Source organism: Epinephelus moara, chromosome 6, assembly GCF_006386435.1.
Source record: "Epinephelus moara isolate mb chromosome 6, YSFRI_EMoa_1.0, whole genome shotgun sequence".
NCBI classification, from domain to species: domain Eukaryota; kingdom Metazoa; phylum Chordata; class Actinopteri; order Perciformes; family Serranidae; genus Epinephelus; species Epinephelus moara.
In genome coordinates, this window is record NC_065511.1 from 38,682,918 (window position 1) to 38,696,898 (window position 13,981).

At 39.0% G+C, this 13,981-nt stretch overlaps 1 protein-coding gene across 8 annotated transcripts in view; it reads right to left on the minus strand.

Moving 5' to 3' along the window:
* Positions 1 to 5,572: 5,572 nt before the first annotated feature.
* etv1 (ETS variant transcription factor 1) overlaps positions 5,573 to 13,981 on the minus strand; it is a 29,773-nt gene continuing 21,364 nt past the window's right edge. For 5 of the 8 annotated variants that reach the window (XM_050046914.1, XM_050046913.1, XM_050046916.1 and 2 more), the window contains 5 exons: positions 13,707 to 13,778; positions 13,543 to 13,611; positions 13,268 to 13,437; positions 11,187 to 11,288; positions 5,573 to 7,313 (listed from right to left, as the gene is read on the minus strand). In XM_050046914.1, the coding sequence (XP_049902871.1) occupies positions 7,092 to 7,313; positions 11,187 to 11,288; positions 13,268 to 13,437; positions 13,543 to 13,611; positions 13,707 to 13,778 (635 nt within the window). In that variant the 3' untranslated portion in view covers positions 5,573 to 7,091. The remainder of the gene's footprint in view (positions 7,314 to 11,186; positions 11,289 to 13,267; positions 13,438 to 13,542; positions 13,612 to 13,706; positions 13,779 to 13,981) is intronic. The other 3 variants (XM_050046915.1, XM_050046917.1, XM_050046919.1) reach the window with 2 other exon arrangements.

The following is a 13,981-nucleotide window of genomic DNA, read 5'->3' on the forward strand; positions in this document are numbered from 1 at the left end:
TCGCAGTTCAGATACACAGAATATTAGCTGGTAGTGCAGCCGAGGAGGGGAGGATTTGGCCGGTGGCACAGGATGTAAAGCATATGTCCATAAATGGTGAATATGTTGATAGCTGAGGCCCTGATTCCCTGAACCGGGGCCAGATAACAGGATTTGCATGGTGATTTTCAGCCTCAGTGACACAACACCTTCAGAGGTGTAAGACAAGTAATCCTGCGAGTGACCTTAAGACTCTCCTCTCCTCGTACAGACACACAGGTGGAAAACACTCCATCAGACACTCACCGCTGACATGAAAAACTCACCACATATTTAAAGCACCGAGACGTTTGCATGAGATTTCAATGATGTGAGTTTGAATAAACCGCAGTCATTTGTGTCCGGTCTGTAACCGTGAAGTTCATTTGAACAGCAAAAGTCAAACCACATGCAGTCTCAGAGGCCGAGCGCACGGCCATGAACCAGGACTTTAGACACAATGAGGTCCCTCTGGCCATGGTCGGATTGTGAGACAGTGGGGCCCTGGGCACAGACAGGCAGAGGGCCCCACCACCTCTGCTACAGACGAGCAAAACACACACATCTTTCTGTGTTTCTTTATGGTCATTTTTGTTCTCCATGTAGTTGTTTTCTGTCTTCTTTTAGTTGCTTTGCCCAACTTTGTAGTTGTTTTGTGTCTCTCAGCAGTTCCTCTTCATCTCTCAGTGGTCTCTTGAAGTCTTTCCCTGGTTGGGTGAGTGTTTGCAGGTGAAGGCCCAGTTCAGTAATCCCTTCATGGCCTCAACACATTATACTCCCCCCACCTTCCTCTTACAAATTCAGATGAGTGAGTTAAAGTAATGTAAAATACTCCATGCTAAACAAAAATCTGAACATTGGATGAAGCCAGGTTCAAAATTCTTGTTTCATTTCACTGACATATTAAAAGTCAAAGGTTCTTCCAGAAGGAATTTGGGATCTCGCTTTTATCATGTATTAAATCAGAAAATACTGTCAACAGTCACAAAAAAAAGATGTATGACCAAACCCCTGTGTGAAAACCTTGAGAACATAGACAGGAATAAAACTGTGAAGTTTGGTGAGTGTAGGAGCTGCTGCAGTGAAGATTTCTGGCTCAGTATGAGAGAAAACTCATTTTTACTAATGGCCTTAGTTTGAAAGGTATCACACATCCAACTGTCTCAGATGCAGGTGTGCTGGAAAATATCACTGGAGTCTTTAAGCAGACACACACTGCTCCTGCTCAGCGTCACAATTTATTATTAACACTAACGTTTCGTTCCAGCTGGACCTTCGTCAAGAGTGTTCAACACCAGTATTTCTAACACTGAGCTTAAATAAACTGCCCCACCCATTTCACAGGTGTGCACAGGTGTGAGGGAATTAATCAGCTGTGGGTGTGTTTCTCAATAATTGACAACAGCCTGTGCAACATGTCACATATCCAGCAAACGAAAGATGTTTGTTGGTGGTGTTGAACACTCTTGATGAAGGTTTTCATAGACAATGATCTAAAAAGATGTGTAGCTATTATTTTTAGACCAAAACTAAAACACTTCAGGTGAATAGGGTAAAAATGTTTAACTTCTAGATGTCAACGTGAAACTTCCCCAGTTGATTACTAACATTAAGACATGTATTTTTTGTATTAGAAGTTTCCAGAAAATTGAATGTAAAAATATGCAAATGAGGCATTATTTTTATTAAATATGCACAACTCTAGCACAGAAATCTGAACTAAATAAACACCTCAATGTGTTTTTTGGACGTTTTCTTTCCACTAGTCTGAAAGAGGACATGTTATGGTAGCAAAGGAGCCCAAATTCTTAAACTTGACCATGAAAAACTTAAATCACATTTTTGGGACGATCTAACTGCTGTATCAAAGCCAGTGATATACTTCTGGTTGGAAAATGATCACTGTTATTGGCCAAAAAGTATTTCAATTTTAAATATTATATACTATAAACACCCTGGATATCTGCCACGTTTAAGTTTCAGTTGTGGGCAGTAAACCCTTCAAAATCCCCAAAATTACTCCTCAAAAATACACAGAATAGGACCAGTTTCCTCAAATAGAAGCTTCAACTGAGCAACTGTCTTTAATATTAGAAATGATGTTAAGAGTTACAGTATCAGAGCCTCCTTGGTCAAACTGCACCAGGGTGTCTACAAGTATCAAACAGTTAAATTTAATGCTTTTTAAAACCAATTGTAACATTAGAAATGTGGACTTTTGCATGGAAAGACTTCAGTATTTTCACAAAAATAAATCTAAAAATTGATAAATAAAATTAGATAAAATGTTTGTAGTAGTTAAGACCTCACAAACTTAAATTTAAGACCATTTAATTACTATTAAAGCCTTGTTGTAACACTGAATGTAAGACTTTTTAAGGACCTGTAAACCCTCTGTGCACTGATAGAATTAAACCTAGATGATGTTGTTTATTGCAGTCTTTTCATAATATAATGTTTGCACAGTATTTTCTCACAGAGGTTATTATTTCAGATTATGGGGGAAAATCCAAATTAGACGTGTCATTCATCATATTAAAGGCTTTACTGCTGTTTTCTGGTTTGTACATGTCGGATTAGATGTTGTTAAATATCCTCAGGGAAGCAATCAGGTGTTTTAAGTTAAGGGCAATTCCCTGCTCTACACACAATCAATAAAAAAATCTAAGAGTGGGGACTGTAATGGGGTTGGCTCGTAACCTGCTCTGACAAATTAAGGCAAGTCGTGTTTTTTCATTACTTACACATCCGTTTTCATTTTTCCCATCAGTGGAACCAATTAAACAATGCTTCCTTAAATTAGTCATTGATTTTTTAGCAATAGTGACACTTTGCAGAAGGAAATAATAACTTTAAGGGAGTGTTACTGTTGTGTTTTTTTTTTTCATTACTGCCAGTCTTGTGAGAGCAGAGACAATTCACCTACATGAAAAAGTGGTGTCTTAAATTAGCCATTGATTTTTCCTCAGGTGTCACTTTGGTTAAATGCTTTGTGGTTGGGAGTTTTCTCTCCAACCTGGAAATTGACAAGAGTCCATAATCTATTAGTCTTTTCACACACAGACACACATTTGTTTGGCGATTTTTCACTTACAGTATGTAAATTTATGACCTGAAACTCTTTTCAGCCCACAGAGAAGTGATAAAGTTCATTGTTCCCGCATATTTTCATGGACAAAAAATTTAAAACTTTTTTTAAAAAACTTTTTTCAAAGGACCCATAATAAAATTTCCACGATCATTCACAACGTATAAAACAAACAGAACCATATAGTACACTATAGTACTCCAAATGTTAATTATATAATTATATGTAATTATAGGCACATGTGGAGCAGCAGAGTGGGGGAGTGACAGCCGACAGTTCGATCAGCGCGTTGCTTAATTTGTTTTAAAAAGAAAAAAAAAGAAGCTTCGTAAATCTTCGTAACTACCACGCTCAACATTCAGAGCAGCTAAAACCAAACCAAAGGGCCAGTGACGCTCCAGGTGACAAATGTCCTACACCGTCCATGTTAATTACTCAATCTCAAAAATATGGTCCAGTTAAAAAGTATTAATGCAGCAAAGGTCTGGAAACTGTGAGATTCATGACCCTACATGTTAAATCACACTGTCACAACATTATTTTTCTTGCCCCAGTTGCACGGCGTTACTCAGACACATCAGATTCAAACTCCATTCAAACATAATTCCAGCTACATGTAGCTGCATACATGGAGGGATAGATAGAAGACAATGAAGAAACGTGAAAATGGCGCATATTAAAGCTATGTAAGAGTTACGGAAAATATATTAGACTCGTTATGTTGCATTATGTGAAAGGTTTTCCACGGAACAGTGCTGTAACAATTAATTCAAGGGATGCACCGACTGTAAAATTGTGGGCTGATACCAATGATTTTTATGTTGTTGTTGGTTATTTTGTTCTTTTTTATTAATTGTGTCTTTTGTGATGGAGGAAAAAAAAAATCACCGTAAAACTGTTTTAAAGACATTCAGCTCTTCATCACACTCTCTGAATGAGCACATGATTAATCTTACAAATTTAGGAAAGAACCTTTAAAATACTTCCTTTCGCAATAAAAATATTTCAAAAACAAAAACTGCTTCAAAATGTTTTTACTATTTATAATATAACATAATTCCCTAAATAATATCTATTTTATATCACTGTGAGTTCGTACAACTGTATTTATTTCTCACCAAAATCTACATTTTACAAGATTACATTTCATGACATTTTAATTTATCTTCGCCCAACACTCATTTTTACTCGATAGAGCTCCAAGGCATCATATTGTAATTTAACGCAACCTCCATCAGCAGTTAGTTCCAGCTACTGGCTGCTAACATTAGTTAGCTCTCTTCCTGCCGATGTCAACACAGATTTACTGTTCACAGTGTAGCATTGTCACAGAAACAACAGGGAGCATCCCCTGATGTCAATAGTGAGTTTACTGTGTCCTTTTGTCCCGACGGTGTCACGGGGAAGATTTGTTCGTCCCAAATATTTTTTCTTTTGTCACAGGGAAGACGAGATGCTGTTAGTCTCAAGCCCTGCTTTTTAGCCCGTGAACAATTGATGTGACACAACTGAAAAACATCGGCCGCTGCCGTCAGTGAATGGCGTCTCATCAGCCGAGAGGCCGATGGTAGTCAACAAGGTGAATTCCGGCTGATACCGATGTGCGGCTGATGAATCGGTGCATCCCTAATTAATTTCATTATACACAACTAAATTGCATGACTTTTCCAAGACTTTCAAGGACTTTACTAATTCCATGACATTTCCAAAACTTTTAAGTATTTTACTAATCCCTTGATGTTTCAAAAACGTTTAAGGTTTTCACTAATTCCATGACTTTTCCAAAACTTACAAGAATTTTACTAACCCATGATGTTTCCAAAACTTTTAAGGATTTTACTAATCCCTTGATGTTTCAAAAACGTTTAAGGTTTTTACTAATTCCATGACTTTTCCAAAACTTTCAAAATGTTTTACGAATTCCACAAATTTTCCAACGTTTCAACTATTTTACCAATCCCATAGCTTTTCAAAAACTTAAAATAATTTTCCCAATTCCATGACTTTTCCACAACTTTAAAAATTTTTTACGAATTCCACAAATTTTCTGAAACTTTAAAGTATTTTACTATTTCCATGACATTTCCAAAACTTTAAAGAATTTTACTAATTCCACAACTTAAAAAAACTTTCAAAAATTGTTCTTATTCCAAGACTTTTCCAAAACCTTCAAGTATTTTACTAATTCCATTACTTTTAAAAAACTTTTAAGTATTTTGATAATTCCATGATGTTTCCAAAAGTTTCAAGCATTTTACTCATCCCAACTATCAAAAATTTTACTAATTTTAATAACTCGTCCGGGGCCTGGAAAACAAGATTGTCGAACTCGGTGACTTTTCCAGGTTGGTAAAACAGTGGGAAACCTGAAAGTTTGAGTGTAAAATTGCCTCAGACTTGGAACTGAGAAGAAATGCCACAGTTTTTAGCAACAAAACTTTTATGTAATGAGTAATTATGAAACAAAATCTGAAAGTTGGCAATAACTTTGATTTTCAGAGCTATTTTATTACAGAAGTTTTGCTATTGCCGGTCCCATCCCACACACGTTAACACTGAGAAACAAAACTCAGACCAGATTTTTTTAATGCTCAAATTGAAAAAACAAAAGAAAAACAAAAAACAACAAACCAAATAGAAGAAAAAAAATCCAGAATAGCAGACCGTGACTGCCGCACTTCTTTTTTTTTCTTTAAACTAGAAAATACACTTACAATTTGAAGCAGCAACAAAATGTGCATTTACCTGATTATACAATGGAACATTATTTGTGTTATAACATGAATGTTTTTTCATCACATTATAAAACTCTAAATATTTCTTATACTTTTTTTTAAAACAAAAAAAAAAAGCAACCCTATCGATGGCAAAGCAGAATGTACACCTCATGTTCACCTGGAACAAAACAGAAAGGAAATCAGGGAAGTTTTGGACTTTTATTTTGTCGTTTTTTTTAACGATTAAGCCAATAAAATCTTACTTTATTTGGGTTTGAAAATAAAATCCTAAATGTGCTGACTGACTGGTTGCTGTGTCCACTTTAACTGTACATACACTTTCACCTGTTATTCATTGAAAATGACAAACGGACTACTGCTGCTCTGATGAGTTTCAGAATAAAAAGAAAAATGTCTGTTTACAGTGGATGAGTTATTTTACAGCGGCCTGAAGCTTTATTGATTATCCTAAACACAGGCCGTATTTTCTTCAGTACAATTCGAGGTGCATCTTTGTGTCTTTACTTTACTAACCCACGAGGTTTCTGAGTTAATTATCCAGGGTTTTGTGTCGTTACAGCAAAAACACCTACATGATGAGATCTACAGTTTGATTGGACGAGGGGCATCGACAGACGACAGGTGTTATGATCAAACTGGCGGCGAGGCAGTTCTCACTGATGGTAGCTAAATGTCTCTTATTATCACATTACTGTTTCAAGTCTATAATCATGTCACTTCACCATAAAAGCATCGTTACAATACGCTGCCACTTTAAATGAGCATGAAGGTACAGGATGGCTGTTTGAGGACAAACTAGTCGAGCAGAAGTGATCGTCCTTCGATTTGTGTGGAGACGAGTTTCTTTCGCAGGAGGATTCAGTCCTTGTGTGACCACGAGTTGGCCGGTGAGTCCTGTCTCAGCAGGGCGCCACATGCTCAAAATCATAGGATTAAAAATAAACAGAATGATTTCCACATTAATGTACAAACATAAACAAAGCCAACCACATAGCCAGCCCCTGGCAGGTTATCACCGCGCTTCCTGTCCATAAAGTGCACTCTCCATCCTGCTGTGCGGCTTCAACGTCAGAAAAAAAAAAGAGGATGTGTGTGTTTCTGTGAGAGAGAGAAGGGAAGCTCCGCTGCATGTGTATGTTCAGTCTTACTCCCGGAGCGACTGTGAATTAGAGGACATGACAGTCTCAGGTGTATGGACGGAGGAGGCAGGGGGGGAGGGGAGAGTGGAGGTGTGTGTGTGGCTGACGTTAATAAACGTAGCCCTCGTTGTAGGGGTGCGGCGGACAGTAGGGCCCCTCCTGTACGTAGGCCATGTTTTCATCAAAGTGCGACAGCGGCACTGTGTCCTCCTCGTTGATCTGCCTCTCCATGTCCGTCTTCAGCACCGGCCGCTGATTGTCGGGAAACGCCATGGAGAACAAGGCCTCGGGGTCGCACACAAACTTGTAGACGTATCTCTCGCCGGCCACCTGGATGGAGCAGACGAGGGGGAGAAATAAATTAGGTTTGGACTTTTGTAACTTTGAGAATGCAAACACAGAGACAAGGAGTCCTTTAAATGAAAACCTGACTGATAAATCACCACAGATACCAAGACTACAGAACATGATCATCATGCTTTTTTTTAAAAAAAAACCAAAAAAAAAAACCAAACAAATAAAAAAAACTTTTCACACAAAATATTCTTAGTGGAAACAAAAAAGAAATAAATAAAAAATATAAATGGCCGTAAATAAAAATCATCTTTTTAAAATATTGTCTCACAAATACAGTCAGTGGGTAAAAACATTAAATATCCATGTGTCAACACACGGTGATAAATGATCTATTTCATTAATCACATTTTCAAAAACACATTTTCTCAGGTCTCTTCCATCTCTTAAAGTTCATGCACAACCCTCGTGAGCTTCAGAGTGACTCTACAAAAACACCTTCAAGTCAAATTTGTCTCAGCAAAGACAGAAAACATTTGGTGAATAAAGCATAGTGGTTATGGTCACATGATTGTCTCGTACAGTCAGACGTGTCAGAGAGCACCTAAAATGATTCACGAGGTCAGTAGATAACACTTAAAAGAAAGAAGTTTTTCAGCATAAAAAGATTAACTTTGTTTCAGTTACAGGTTTTAATCAGTTAACAACTTGTTACAAGTTGATGAAAATAAAAAACAAACAGTTTTGACATTTTTTAGTAGGATGTTATTAAATTGAACAAGTTAAAATATCTTAAACAAAGTAATTTTACCACTTAGTAACACCACAACTTTTGGATAAATATTAGGTTGGTTCAACTTAAAAGGTCAAAGCAGAGCATGTTGGTTGTACTAAATTAACTGAGTTTGTCAGATTATAAAAGTCTCATAGGATTGACTCACTGATTCCAGAGTTGGAACTACTTAAGAAGACGCACGCAAATTGTTCCCTTCATTTTTTGACGGTGAACCAGTGGCTTATTTTTTTGAGTGTACACTGTAAACCCCAAATTTTATTGTAAAGTCTACACAAATGCCCCAGACTGTCAAAATGACAAAAACTTTAAGTTCACTTGACACAAAGACTCATCCCTCCCTTGTGAGTTTGACATAATTTTTTTTATGTTAAGTCAACAATTTTTGAGTTAATGTGACAAAAATTTACAAAAGCTGATTTCACCTAATTAGTTTAAGGCCAATAAAAAACACTATCACTGTGGACTTAACATATTGTGGCGTGTTGGGGCGAAATGGGTGGAGTTTCCCAGCATGCCATGAGACATTGTGTTTCACAATGGTTCTATTGAGTTAGTTAATGTCGTGGTAAAGGACATTTTGCAACACAAGTTAAGTTGTACAGTTAGTGAGATGAAATAAAGAGCACTTCCTGGTTCAGAACTCATCTCTTTGCCTTATTCTGGCACTCGAGAAACCTCAGCTCACCACAATATATCTTTATAGTTCAATGAAATTTAAAAAAAAATGTTGTGAAATGTGCACTCAATGTTTTTATGTTTATATGACACAGAATTTAATGCTCAAACAACAATAAAAAGTTAAGTAAAACTGACATAAAATTCCTGTCAGACGAGGGTCATGTGACACATTTATTTTGGGTTTGGTGAACTCAAAACTTTGATGTTATTGTGTTGGAACTAAACTAAAAGTTTCGAGTGCAAGCTGTTCCCAAAAAAATTTAAGTTGACTGAGCGCACTGGGGTTTACAGTGTACGACGTGCACATGCATGCACGCTCACAATTTAACTATAGTTTGCTTCAAAGGTTATGTAACCCTACAGTGGCCAGGTTACACATGTCTACAGTATTTAACTCTAATTGACACAATCTAATGTTAGACAGGATTTTATGAAGAGTTTCAACATGTTGAGAAATTTTTTTATTAGATCCTGTTTTGTGCTTTCATGTAAGTCGGTGGTGATATTTGGCAGTGATTCCTCTGGGAGTTTTAGTGGACAGGTGCGATTCTGACTCATAAAGCAAACTGCTGCTGTAATGCAACAACACTATTAATTTAATCCTGTTTACAACTTGTTACACTGTGTTCCTGAGTAATCAGGTCATCGGGGACTGTGCACTTGACCCGTAACTCCTACATAATTTTTCACTGCTGTTGAAGGCCTGCACTGTAGCTACTGGAGCACCCCCAGTAATTTTAGATGCATTTTTCCCGGAACCAGGCCGACGCTATCATCATCAGTGCTAATTAGCTATCTAGCATTCGTAGAAGCTGACCTGTTAGCTAGCCCAAGGCAGGCGTGGGCTTGGTTTTATTGTTGTTTAACTAATGTTACATCATTTTAAACTTTTACCTTTTCAGCTGTTCCAAAAATGTACGTTTTCTCACGTTACTTAACACGAGGTGACGCTGTGAATCAATTAACACACCTTAAATGTCAATATGACTAATCTGAAATTTGTTTTTGTTGGCTCTTTTGCATGACATTCGTTTGAGTCATGATTGGGTCTTAAAGCACTTAAAAAATGTGTATGAATTTCAACAGCTTTACATGAACTGCAAATATTTTCTTTTGTAACTTGGAGGAAAATAAATCATTCTGGTGTGCTCTGGTAGCACTACACCTCAGCTTAGAGCAGGTGTCAGCAACCTTATTGGTGAAAGCAAACAATTCTGTCCACTCTATTTGCCTCTGAGACATTTTCTCTTTTTGGATTTAGAAGCAACAGCTAGCCTCACTAAGGGGACTCAAGACGAGCCATCGCTATTGAGATTGGGCACATTTTAGGAAAAGGCACCAGGCTGTAAACGTGTGACGCACATAGTTGATGAGATGTTCAAATATTTTTTTAATTCAGTGTATAGGCTACATGTTTATACAGTTGGAAAATGTTAGGATCACTTTAGGGCTACAACTATGATAAATGAAAATTAAAATGTTTAAAACATTCATTTCCATATCATTTTTTGTCAAAGCCACAGAGAGCCACTGGAGAAGGGCTGAAGAGCTGCATGTGGGTCCAGAGCCGCAGATCGCTTACACCTGGCTCAGAGTCACACACAGTCGCAGTGGACAGAGTTCCTTCTTTCAAGAAACTTCATTAAGTTTACCTGATTACCAGCTGACACTCGTAAGCTCCACACACTCAGGTTTAACTTCATCGTGTCCCAAATCCATGTTACATACCAACTGTGAGCAGGGTTTGAGTTTCAAGTGTGCTCGCACTAAATAAGGATTAGAAAATCTTTATTTGGTTGCCTGAGAGTGTGATTCAGCCACAATGCATGGAACAAAGGAAACGAAGGAGCTGCTCACAGCTGGAAAAAATCAAGACTAATTGTGGACTGTGGTGAAACAGCTCCAGGAACACCTCCGAAAACAAAAGGAAAGTAACTCTGGAAGTCTCTTTGTGGAGTTTAACTGGCAGTGACATTTTAAAGCTGCAGTTTGATTGACATCTGATGGAGGGATTTTATCATTTGCTGTTACTTTAAAACTGTGATATATGTTGATTTCTTGTGCTCTAACATGGAACAACAAATGTCCCCAATCATCCTTGATGTCCAGAACACAGTATATGACTTTTTTAACGCTAAAGTGTGCAGGAGCAAAGTTTCATTGTCTTGAGCTTCATCAGGTTTACCGTTTCTGAGCTGCTCCACCTCCTTATATGAGCTACCTCAGGGAGGGGAGGTGCACATGCTCCTCTTTTCACACAGATGGTATCAATCAGGCCATTAACGTGCGCATGAGCTCCAAACTTTTCATCTTAAAATGGTGATTTTTCATGATTTAAATAAAGCTGAACAGAGATTTGAATCTCTTTTAATATTTCCCCTCTTTACTTTTAATCTTTGGTTTATATTCTCTGTCTTATGTTGTCTTTCTTTTACCTTTTGCATGATTCCCTTCTCGTAGTAGTAGCGCAACGATCGGCTGAGCTTGTCGTAATTCATCGCCGGTCGATTCTTCTGTATCCCCCACCGACGTGCCACCTTTGTACCACACAGATAAACAACACAAAGACAGTGGGTAAACAGAAGCAGAGAAGCAGGATGCCAAAATGCAGATGCATCAAACACAGACACGCGCGGCGGACCTGATTTCCTGACAACACGGCGGCAGCAGCTGAAATGTTAAACAAACTTATTAATCCATATTTTCCTAATAACAGTAATTAGAGTGCGTCCAGCCTGAGCAGACCTGACCAGGGATGTGTTCATTAGGAGCTTGTCACACACCCAGCGGAGGAGGCAGCAGATGTTACAGCACCTGTCTACCAGACCACCCACCACCCGGCCACGCAGTCCAAACCCACAGTGCTCTCCTCAGCTTCTCCTCCGCAGAGTCTGCTCTCACTTTTCCTCTCTTCCCTTCCTCCTGTTGTTCATCTCTCTGTTTCACTAACACCAAAAACATCAGTGCAGTCTGTCCTCGCCGACACGCTACACCTGCCCGCTGAAAAGCCAGAAGCCGCTAGCTAACGTTAGTCTGCGGCGTCCCAAATCGAGTGCGTTTGGTCACCTGATGGCATGAATGGGCCCCCCTGTTAGCTGCAGCTGGCCCGTGTCTCTGCACACTGTCGGGCTGTGTGGACCGCTGCCAGGTACCCCTCTATCTCCTCCGCTCTACACCCCCAACCCCCCTGCCTGCACCCTGTATCCTCCTCCATCCTCCCAACAGTGACTGAGCCCCACTGTGTGTGATGTGGGCACACAGACGCAGCCTCTGTTTCCATTTCAAAAGGCCCAACCGTCAACATAGGTTATATTTTTAGGATTGCGTCCTGTGAAATATTTAGCAGGCGCTGGCCCTAAGGGTCAGCTACATGGATGTGGTTGAGTTAAAGAAAAATAACAAAATACTATCACAGCAGATCCAGGCATGATTTTACCACTTTAAGGGCAGAGAACATTTTTCATTTCACTTCAAATGTTGACCTTTGACATCGTCTAATCCTGCCTGGGTGTATCACACACTTCTTTTCTCTCACATACTGGCAAATATTTGAATATAACACACAGAAATGTTACGTTCATTATCAGTTAATCTGCTGATTATTAATACATTTAATCAATTCAAATTTTAGTTCATAAAATATCAGAAAACAGTGAAAATGGCCGCCATGACTTCCCAGAGTCCAAGTCAAAACCTAAAAACATTCAGTTCAGACAGATATAAAAATGAGAAAAGCAACAAATTAATTTTAAGAAGCTGGACGCAGCTGACATTTGGCATTTTTCTTCAATTATCAACACTGTGGGCGATTTTCTGATAAGTGACAAATTGTTAAAGGTGATAAACTGAAACATTGACGGATTCAAACATTTGCTTGTGACATAAATAAGCAATGTGTGGTGTGCTCCTACGGCTGTGTGGAGAGAGTAGTTTACATATACAAAAGATGAGCTTTTAATTGACGTAAATGTTTTGCTTGTTGATTGTTAACTGATATTAAGCTCCTCCTCTTTGTACACAAAGCCCTACATGGGCTGGGACCGAGCTACGTTGCTAACTCCCTTGTTAACTTTTAGCCTTCGAGAACAGTGCGATCATCTGCTGCTGGTTTATTGGAGGTTCCCAGAAACAAGAAGAAGAAGATCGGGGATGCAGCCTTTGTCAGTGACGCCCCCAAGCTATAACGATTATTTTAAAATGTTGTGTTTTGCTTGATTTTATGATTTATGGTTTTGTTTTCATAAGAAGTTTTTACAGACTCTATTTTCATCTTATCGTTTGTTTTTAATTACATCTAAATGTCCTTTTATATTGAATTGCTTGTTTTGTGTTCATTCTGTCTATGTGATGCATTTCTTGTATGAAAGGTGCTGTATAAATAAACTTTATTATTATGATTATATACTGTTCCCTGTTTGTAAAGTGTAAATAAAGGCTCTTAAAATCAAATCTTTAATTCTATAAAAATTCAATACAAAAAGATTTAATTATAAGTAGCAGTGTTTCTCTGTCTCACCTCCTCTGGCTCGATGAGTTTGAACTCCATGCCGCGGCCGGTCCAGGCGATAAAGTGGGAGTTGGACGGGTCGTCCAGCAGAGCGACCAAGAACTGCCAGAGCTGCAGCGAGCCTCTGCGCTGGTACGACGGGCCCTCGCGGTACAGGCCTGACTCCTGCTTGATGTCACCTGCAGGACACATGACGCACCTTTACTGTGTGCTGTCTCAACACAGCTACACAAGAAGCAAGTTTCAGTGTCGTATGTTAAAAGGTGCACTCGGGGAGGACTCACCTTCAACCTTTTCAGGCACCACGCAGGTATCATCGTAGAAATGCCTCGCCACTTTGTCAAACATACAACCTGCAAAACAAGATTATAAAAAAGGAGCTTTTGACGCAAGTCGGCTCAAATCCAAAGTGCACCATCACAACATTCACTTGTATCATCGCTGGTACCTTCAGTCCTGTTAGTGTGAGCCAGATAGCCGTCTTGCCGTAAGTAGACAGAATGGCAGCTAGGCACTTCTGCTGAAAGCCGGGCAAGAATGGGAGAGTGGGTGTTAAAGGGCCCGAAGGCAGCATTAAGAACACTATCTCAGTTATCTGAGAGCAGTCAAAGCCTGTTCACTCAATGCACCACTGGCTCTGATTAAAGAATATGCCCCCCAGCAATGGCTCCCAGCCACAGGCGAGCTCACTATATCACCCTGCTAATACTCGCTCCCAGCGTC